Below are 10,646 nucleotides of genomic sequence, written 5' to 3' on the forward strand. Positions count from 1 at the left end.
TGGTTACTTTTGGCCTGCTGTACATGAGACCCCTACAGTGGTGGCTTAAGACCAAGGGGTTCTCCCGAGGGGAAACCCGCTTTGCATGCTCAAGGTCACGCGGCGGTGCCTACGTGCCTTAGACATGTGAAGGAAACCTTGGTTCTTATCTCAGGGCCCAGTGCTGGGAGCTCCTGGTCGCCGCGTATGCTAGCAACGGATGCATCTCTCACCAGTTGGGAGCGGTCATGAGTGGACACTCGGCCATCTCACATTGTTTGCGACTCAGATGATATCGCACGGTCCCCTCTGGTTCTCTCTCTGACTCATCCAGCTCCACTGGGGCTGGATGCCATCCTCTCACAGGTGGAGGGCTCTGAGGAGGCACAACTCATTGCTTCCGGTCTCTCAACCAAGGTTGTTGAGACCATCCTCCATCCAGAGCTCCCTCTATGAGGAAACTGTACTTCTTGGTGCGGAGACCGCCAGCTCAACCCAGCTAACTGCCCGTTTGGTACAGTTCTGGAGTTCCTGCAGGCCTGTTTATCTGCAGGGTTGACCCACTCCACCCTAGAGGTCTTCGTGGTGGCCATTGCGGCCTACCACGCCCCTCTTGGTGGCCATTCAGTGAGAAGACACCCCCTTCTTACACATTTCCTCCGCAGTGCGCTGAGAGTGCGCAGGTCACTCCTCCAGAAGTTGGCCTTCAGGGTTTGCTCGAGTTCCTGAAGGGGAACGTCTCCAGGTTACGCATGTAACCATGGTTCCCCAAAGGGAACGAGACGCTGCGTCTCAGGGCCATACATTCGGCATCCCTGCCAGCGCTTGCTTCACTCCTAGAAGCTGACGCTGGTCTCACCGCACGTGCTTTTATAGCTCCCTGGTCATTACGTCCCCCGCCGTGACGTCTCGCCCATCTATTGGTCTGATTACACACGAGTTCAGAGCCGGTCACGCTGAAAGGCGTTCCCCTAGCGTTTTCCGACGCACCTCGAGTTCCTGAAGAGGAACGTCTCAGGTTACGTATGTAACCATGGTTCCCCGAAGGGAACGAGACGCTGCGTTCCCTTCGGGGAACCATGGTTACATGCGTAACCTGGAGACGTTTTCCATTCTATGGCATTTTTAATTAAAGTTCCTGGAGGTCTAGTCTCTAAATTTCCATTGACGCAAAGTCAATCTTACACTGTTTTTGTGATGTAAGTACTTCACATTTAATTTCTCATAATTATTTTGATAAATGTTTAAGCTGGCAGCTTTAATTCTTTGTAAAAGTAGTAAACAATAAATCCTAAACAGGAAAACAGCATGATTTCTGTGTAAATACATATTCTACAAAATGCCACCATTGCATTGTCTGTTACAGAAAAAGGGAGAAAACAATATAATTTTTTAATAAATATATTAATTTATGAAGGAATTATTCATGGTCTATGTAGAAACAATTTTGGATCTGGACCACCGCTAATCTGTGATCTCTGGTGTAGGCTATAGAAATGGGTCTCTGGCTTGAAAGAAATTTAAGTCTACGATATAAACAGAATGTAGTTTTTGCTGGATGTTTTTTTTTCTTATAAGTTTCCAGGTGATCATTACCTTTTTAGTGTATTTTTTCTGTAGCCTATGGATAATTGAAATTGATACTTAGCAGAAAGTTGAGACACATTTAAATATTGCTTATGGATTTCTTGCAAGAGTAAAGCACAGGACAAGCAGATCTGGAGTAAATATAACAACAACCATAAAAAATAAAAGGAGTTCTACTAGAACTACCCACAAAAGTGTGGGTGGTTTGTTGTTAGCTAACCAAAATGCGATTGGCTTCAGCAATGGCCCAGTAAATGGATGTTTTCCCCGACAACAAAGACAATAAACAACAGCACTTAGTGAACTCTCAAACTCTTAATTACCTATTAAGCACAGTCAGCTTGTCCATCTTCTTTCTGTGTCTCCATAAGGGCCTTCTTGCTTGGAGAAGCCTCCAGTAGTACAAACACACTGAGCTGCATAATGGGAGTGGTCCCAGCACAGAGCCTTGCAGCACCCCAGTACATCAGTGCAGATTAAAAGTTGTAATGTGGGCAGGTACAAGTTGTTTTGCCACCATGTGTCACATGACCAAATCATCTATTAGATTCATTCAAGCTTTTCATTTTTCCAATCTAGCTTGAATCCTCTAAACCTCCTACATACTAGCTCCTTGCTTTTGTTCATGATTAGAATGGCATTAAAAATGTACTTAATCTAAAAAATGTTGTCATCACAAACCTTTATGCCATTCCCCATATTATCTTCTTTTGTATGTTAACCACTAAAGGAGATACTAGTTGAAAGAAACAAAATAAAAATTAATTAAAAATTTAAAAATAATTTAAATTCCGTATAAAGTACCATAAAAGTTGTCCATATGACCTGTGAGCTATATTTGGCTGCCAGGGCCTGAATGTAAATAAGAAAATAATTCTTAATTGACTTGGCTGGCTAAATTAAATGTGAACAACAATTTAAAATCTTCTGAAGACATACGATCGCTTTGTGTTATGGACAGAGCAAAAAAAGAAAAAAAAAAAGCCTAATAAACCAAACAGAAACTTCTTGCATCTGCACCAACAGGTGTCAGTATACAGTACAGTCCAATATCATTTAATTTGTATATTATGTATGTGTATGCTGTTCTTTATAGTCAAGTACAACCAGTGGCGTAACTTTGCTTTGAAAAGTGGTGGGGACACTGCGCAACTCGTTTTGCTAGTTTTTTATTTAATAAACTAATTTACTTGGGGACTGGGTTTAGAGTTGGACAAACTTAATTTTTGCTTTTCAAAAATACATCGATGTACCAGGGGCGGTACCAGATGAGAAAACGTTTTTCAATTCCAGTGCAAAGAGGCAAATTAGAGGCATTTGGTGGCCAGAAAAATAATATTCATAAGTAATGCCGTGGTTTAACCATTAGATGCCCGTATGGCTGTTTAATAAATATAGCCTACATGTATTTAGCTCTACTCTAGTTGCTCAAGAGTTTTGCCGGTCATAATTGCTTACTTATTTTTTTTAGGTTTTGCATTTTAATGTATATTTAGACATTATCAAACACTTGATATTTATAAGTTAAAATTTTTTGTTCATGTTAAATTAAAAAATGTTAAATTTGAAAAGGTTAGTTACTCACATTCTGCAGTGTTATTTTGTGATATTCACATAAGCATACAACAAAAGTGAATATTACAAAAGACAAGCAAGTTTAAAATAATATTTAAAAAAACACAAGGCAACCAATTCATAGTTTTCAGTCACGTGACTGGCTTGAAGACCTCATCTTTGCCCCCGACACTGACTCAGAAAGCACTAGTTTATTAATAAATAATTAAAATGTCTTCTTTTCCCCCGACACGTTCATAATCACTTTGCTTTATGCGCGAGCTTGAGCGCGGAATAGGCTCTAGCCTAATACGTCTGCCTATAGCCTATATTGAAGTATGGTTAATATATTATTATATTAATCAATTTAATATAACGTGCGACTAGTTGACTAGAAAAATCTTTAGTAGAGGGCAGGCCTACTTAGCACAAGGAAGCTCTCCATTTTTAAAATACAATGCTATAGCCTAATGACATTACGAAAAGTGCGACAGCTGCAAATCACGTCGTTATTGCACTGCACGAGTTATGCATGCGTAAGGAGTCAAATGTTGTTTTGTTTTTTTTGTTTTTTTATCACCCTAATTAGATTATGAAGAATGATTTGTTGATCTTGTTTTCCCTTTAATACATACCTTCCGCAATATATTTTTCAATTACTTTCAAAAAGTTGTAGGGACAATATCGACCCTGGCAAAAAGTGGTGGGGACATGTCCCACCCGTCCCACCCGCAAATTGCGCCTATGAATACAACAGTCTAAAATGCCCATCTGTCCATTTCCATATCCACTTCCAGTGAAGTGATGTTTTGCAAACTTGTTCCCTGTGCCATTTTCAGTGTCCTTCTGGCAGACCATATACACTCTCTGTGAATTAGAATCTCACTTGAGATACCCAAATACCCTGTTTGTTATTGTTTACAAGGAACATACATGCAGTGATCAAGGCTGGCATTGTTTTTTTGAATGCAATTATTATTTTACCCCTCTTTTAAAGGCAGCTTTGTACAATGTAACCTAGCTAACTCTTAGTTGGAACATACCCATACAGTTTATTTTGCCAGTATAGCTATGTTCTCTTTAGAACTAGGAACAATGGACAACCATGTGAACCAAGTAGAATTGTGACAAGGAATGACCTGTTATAATGCTTTAAGTGGACATGCAAGATCCTGATATATTCACACTGGGTGGATGTTGTTTTTTTGTGAATGAATGTGAGGGGAAGAAACTAATCTTGATCACTCTGTTGCAGGTCTGACGGATGAGAAAGTGAAGGCTTATCTCTCCCTTCACCCGCAGATGCTGGATGAGTTTGTGCTGGAGAGTGTGAGTTCGGAGACCGTAGACAGATGGCTGAAACGGAAAAACAGCAGCCAGCCTGCAGGTACGGACTCATGGCCATGTGCTCCAATATTCTTCAATAAGAGCCCTGTGCTCTAAAAATAGTGCTGTGATTACTTACTGTGACGATGTCTTTGATTTTGAGGATGATTTTTTTTTTGTGGACATAGTGTTTTATTTTTCACAAGTGTAAACATTAATATTTTGACTGCATTTTGTTTCTATGCTTATTTGCTGGTAAATGTACTGTATGCTTCTGGAAAAAAAAAATGTAACAGTGTTTCTCAGCTGATGGGTCTCTGGTTTGGTCCTAAAAAAATAAAAAAATGCAACAATTAGTTGAGATAAAATGCAGCTAGCCATATAATCATAAATATCAAAATAAATAGACTTAAAATAATATGGTTTAAATCGGATATTCAGGAGACTTCCCATATCGTTTTTGCTAATGTCAAAGGTTGTGTTTCCACTCAAACTATGGTGTTTTGGAACAAATTCTGTGCCTTGGTAAGTTGGTAATATGACTAGTACTATTATAATATCTATTATAATAAGCTGTGTTTGCTCTATCTATGAGGATGGGCCTCAGCAATTTAAGTTAATTTTAATACATTATACATTTTCAATTTAAAGGGCTTTTTTTTTCCTTTTATAAAATGAACTTTTTCTACTGTTTTGTATCAACACTTGATTAAAATTAAAAAAGAACTATATAGACATTTTAAAAAACTAAAATTACAGAACACAAATACTATATACTATAAATATTATAACTTTAAGATTAAGAAAATATAATTCATTAATACTGCATATTTCTATTTGGATACTGGTTGTGCATGTCAGAAATGTTGTACATTTTGTATGCTTGTTCATTATTACAAATATTCTTACACATTTGAGGCAAAACATATTAATTATTCAGTTTTAATATCTTAATCATATATCTTTTCCATATGGACAGGAATCTATATGGTACAGTAAAGTTTTTCTTTCTTTCTTTTTTTTTCTCAGTACCCTATAATAAATAATTTTCTTTTTGTTCTTCCATATGTTCCATTTTGATTTAGATTATTGGTTGGTGTACCATTCATGATAACATGTGTTTGAGCCAACAAAACTGCATCAATACACTTGACATGCACACCTCTCCTGTGCATGTGTCTGTGTGTATGTAACCTGAGCAGCAAAGACTGCAGAAGGCTAAAGGGTTAGTGCACTGGTGAAAGTATGGGAGAGGGGGCCTGCTGGGTCCTTATGGGTCATTAGGGCTATTTAAGCGGGACTGGCTTCTCTGTGCACAGCATGCTTCATGCTATGGCCTGCTCCACTCGACCCATCACATCCATCAAGGGCCCACATGGGTTGGCGGCCAGCCCAGCTCAGCTACTGACGTCAGAGCCAACCTCCAGGGGCATGCAGTCGGTCGGGAGGGGGACTGGAGGAGGGTGAATGTGTCGCATTTTGGGAATGTTTTCTGCATGAGTGCAGCAGAGCTCTCTCACAGGCAGCCGGCTGATGGTTAACCTCGGCTCTGCTCGGCAGGCTGGGCAGCAGTATTTTTCTCAGGCACCGTTTCAACATCAAACTCTCTACAAACCATGTGATGCATATCAAGCAGTGCTTTGAATTAGCATGCATGTTAGCTTTCAAATTCTTTGTGCATGTCAATGCTCAAAGTTTTTTTTTTTTGTTGTTTGTTTTTTGTTTTTCCCCACTGACCATCGATTAAAGCATATGGTCATAGTGTTTTATTTTTCACAAGTGTAAACATTAATATTTTGACTGCATTTTGTTTCTATGCTTATTTGCTGGTAAATGTACTGTATGCTTCTGGAAAAAAAAAATTTAACAGTGTTTCTCAGCTGATGGGTCTCTGGTTTGGTCCTAAAAAAATTAAAAAATGCAACAATTAGTTGAGATAAAATGCAGCTAGCCATATAATCATAAATATCAAAATAAATAGACTTAAAATAATATGGTTTAAATCGGATATTCAGGAGACTTCCCATATCGTTTTTGCTAATGTCAAAGGTTGTGTTTCCACTCAAACTATGGTGTTTTGGAACAAATTCTGTGCCTTGGTAAGTTGGTAATATGACTAGTACTATTATAATATCTATTATAATAAGCTGTGTTTGCTCTATCTATGAGGATGGGCCTCAGCAATTTAAGTTAATTTTAATACATTATACATTTTCAATTTAAAGGGCTTTTTTTTTCCTTTTATAAAATGAACTTTTTCTACTGTTTTGTATCAACACTTGATTAAAATTAAAAAAGAACTATATAGACATTTTAAAAAACTAAAATTACAGAACACAAATACTATATACTATAAATATTATAACTTTAAGATTAAGAAAATATAATTCATTAATACTGCATATTTCTATTTGGATACTGGTTGTGCATGTCAGAAATGTTGTACATTTTGTATGCTTGTTCATTATTACAAATATTCTTACACATTTGAGGCAAAACATATTAATTATTCAGTTTTAATATCTTAATCATATATCTTTTCCATATGGACAGGAATCTATATGGTACAGTAAAGTTTTTCTTTCTTTCTTTTTTTTTCTCAGTACCCTATAATAAATAATTTTCTTTTTGTTCTTCCATATGTTCCATTTTGATTTAGATTATTGGTTGGTGTACCATTCATGATAACATGTGTTTGAGCCAACAAAACTGCATCAATACACTTGACATGCACACCTCTCCTGTGCATGTGTCTGTGTGTATGTAACCTGAGCAGCAAAGACTGCAGAAGGCTAAAGGGTTAGTGCACTGGTGAAAGTATGGGAGAGGGGGCCTGCTGGGTCCTTATGGGTCATTAGGGCTATTTAAGCGGGACTGGCTTCTCTGTGCACAGCATGCTTCATGCTATGGCCTGCTCCACTCGACCCATCACATCCATCAAGGGCCCACATGGGTTGGCGGCCAGCCCAGCTCAGCTACTGACGTCAGAGCCAACCTCCAGGGGCATGCAGTCGGTCGGGAGGGGGACTGGAGGAGGGTGAATGTGTCGCATTTTGGGAATGTTTTCTGCATGAGTGCAGCAGAGCTCTCTCACAGGCAGCCGGCTGATGGTTAACCTCGGCTCTGCTCGGCAGGCTGGGCAGCAGTATTTTTCTCAGGCACCGTTTCAACATCAAACTCTCTACAAACCATGTGATGCATATCAAGCAGTGCTTTGAATTAGCATGCATGTTAGCTTTCAAATTCTTTGTGCATGTCAATGCTCAAAGTTTTTTTTTTTTGTTGTTTGTTTTTTGTTTTTCCCCACTGACCATCGATTAAAGCATATGGTCCAGAATGTGGGATAAATCAACCAAGACACGTTACATTTCATATCTGTTCATCCTGTGTAACGAATCAGCTCATGGGAAATATGAATAATTAATCATAACACTGATCATCTTCTAAAAGACATTTTTTTATTATTTTTTTTTTTATTTAGCTGTACAACCTAGTGGTATACAAAAACTCCCTGAATTTTGACAACGAATGTACAGTTCGATACTGTTATCTCAGTGTTTAAGTTTAATATATATATATAGAAGCATTTTCAAATTAGGTATTGAGGGTGTAGATTCTGTGTGGGCCTGGTCATTAGTACACAATAAACTCTCTGAACAACTTCCACAATAACAATGAGCTTCAGGCCCTCCCTGTGAGAGATGAAAACCTCTGCTGTCCTCTGTCATGTATTTCACTGTGTATGCACAGTGCTCACTTACCACATCATGCTAAAGACTAATGAGGTTTCGAGCTTAATTGTCTTTGGTTCTTATAGAACTTATGTACCAGAGAAACAAGTGCACAGCCATCTATAGAATTTTGTTTTTGAACTTTGTATGTTTCTATGGCATCACTGTTGACGAGTAATTAGTTGGTGAAGTGGAATTACTTATTGTAGAGTTAACAAAAGTTATTATGAGCATTGTAATGTTCGAAGCGAATGTCATAATAGTTGTCAGTAGACCGGGAAGATTTTAAAAGATTTTAAAGAGTGGTTCATTCATAAATCCGTAAGATCTTACAGTGGAAAGACAAACCGGAAGACAGAAGACTACGAGCGCTGCGCTGAAAAGGGCCAGAGCTACATAAGGTGTGTATGAGTCTGTGAGCAGCTACAGCCCGTTGAACAGTCAAGTGAGTTATAGTAGTACATATAGTATCTGAGAATGTAGAATAATCAGGATTATGTTGGGACATTTTTTGGTAACACTTTATTTCGATAGTCCACTTTAGACATTCTATTAACAGTAAGTAACTTTGCAACTACATGTCAACTAGCAGTTAGTAGAGTATTAGTAGACTGCTTAATATCTTCTAAAACTTTGTCAACTTATTCTACTAACCCTAAACCTACCCTAACAGTCTACTCTGAGAGTTAGTAGACATGTAGTTGCAAATTAATGAGAATTAGTTGACATGTAGTTACAAAGTTACTTATAGTTAATAGAATGTCTAAAGTGGACTATCGAAATAAAGTGTAACCCATTTTTTTTTTCCAATTTTAAAAATTAAACATGTTCTGCAGAAGAAGACAAAGAGGGCTGGAATGGCAGAGCTGGTAAATGATGACAGATTTTTCAAATGACCACGTTCAGGAGATTCAGAGAATAAGAGACTATCGGTGCAGGTTAATCACAAGGCTCTAATTGAGAAAAGCAAAAGGACAACTTTCACAGAATTCCAAGTAAAATCTGAACATGTTTTATTTGATAGGTCACAAGTGTACTTGTGAGATCACTGATTAGTTTAATAATAGTTTGTCCTAATCTGGTGTACTTCTTACTGTCGTGAGCTGTGGAGATACCCGGACATCATATGATTCCACTGTTGTAGTGAATGTGGGAGCCTCATTACAGGCCTAACAGCAGGGCCAGTGGCTTCAGTCCATGTGATGCGATGCTCTTCGTATCTTTCTGTTCCAACTTTTGCAAATACCGTGACCTGTAATACCTCTAGCATGTCAGGCGTTTTTGCAATTAATGAAGATTCTACAGTCAAAGTACCATCCGTCTTTTTGTGTTTGAGCATTGTCTCACCCGTCATAAATAAATATATATATATATATATATATATATATATATATCTGTGGCGTTCCGTCCATATATATATATTAGTATTTTAGCATTTACTATCATCATCGTTATATTTTTATGGTAACGTTTCCCCCTGCAGAATTAAGTGTATTAATCTTTATAAATTAAATACATTTTTGAGCTATTAAAGGATTTTGACTTCTCTCAAACCCTTAACAAACATGAAGGTTGTCACATAAACCTAGTCTAATTTTTGACCATAATGAACTCGTTTAGCCATATATCACTTTTGTGCTGTATTACTTATAATAACTTAATGACCAATAATCTCATCATTGAATGATTATAACCTGCACACCGAATGCGTCAGCACCTCACGCAGAGAGAAAACATGCTAGTCTACCTATCAGCAGCGCGCTCCGTCTATTGTCTGTGAGGAGCAGGGCGTGTGCCGCCGGAGCAGGAGATGCGCGGGGCTCGGTGCATGAAGCGGAGTGTAACGATGGCGTTGGACCAAGATGTTCTGCGCTCCTGTTTTCATAGGATGGACATACATTTGCCGCATTCAAATGCGTATGTGTAGGTTGCATGTGAATGTGCGTATTGCATTTAATCCTTCCTCGCATTCATATATAACATAGCAGAATATTAAAGATGTACAGGCTTTTTCATAGAAATGATGAAGAGAAATAGCCTATTGCGACCGCGATCCATGTCGATTGGCAAGAAATCAGAGGCGGTGAAGGTGGTGGTGCGTTGCCGCCCTTTAAACAAGAAGGAAGAGGCAACGAATCAAGAAAGAATTGTTGAAGTAGATGTCAGATTGGGACAGGTGAGCGTGCGTAATCCCAAATCATCCGGAAGCCTCTTAAAAACATTCACGTTTGATGCCGTCTATGACGTGGGTTCGAAACAAAACGAGCTGTATGACTACGCATGCAAACCTCTTATTGACTCTGTTTTGCACGGGTTCAACGGAACTATATTTGCTTATGGGCAAACTGGCACTGGCAAAACATATACAATGGAAGGTGTGCCCACAGACCCCGAGAGGAGGGGAGTCATCCCAAATTCATTTCAGCACATTTTCACTCACATATCCAGGTCTCAGAACCAACAGTATCT

The 10,646-nt window shown here is 38.5% G+C and overlaps 1 protein-coding gene across 1 annotated transcript in view; it reads left to right on the forward strand.

Annotated features, from left to right (window-relative positions):
- LOC107717825 (cAMP and cAMP-inhibited cGMP 3',5'-cyclic phosphodiesterase 10A-like) overlaps positions 1 to 10,646 on the forward strand; it is a 100,104-nt gene that overhangs the window by 47,473 nt on the left and 41,985 nt on the right. The window contains exon 2 of the mRNA XM_016524696.1: positions 4,376 to 4,507. Coding sequence (XP_016380182.1) covers positions 4,376 to 4,507 — 132 coding nt within the window. The remainder of the gene's footprint in view (positions 1 to 4,375; positions 4,508 to 10,646) is intronic.

This window comes from Sinocyclocheilus rhinocerous, unplaced genomic scaffold, assembly GCF_001515625.1.
Source record: "Sinocyclocheilus rhinocerous isolate Xijiao unplaced genomic scaffold, SAMN03320098_v1.1 scaffold780, whole genome shotgun sequence".
Taxonomy (NCBI): Eukaryota; Metazoa; Chordata; class Actinopteri; order Cypriniformes; family Cyprinidae; genus Sinocyclocheilus; species Sinocyclocheilus rhinocerous.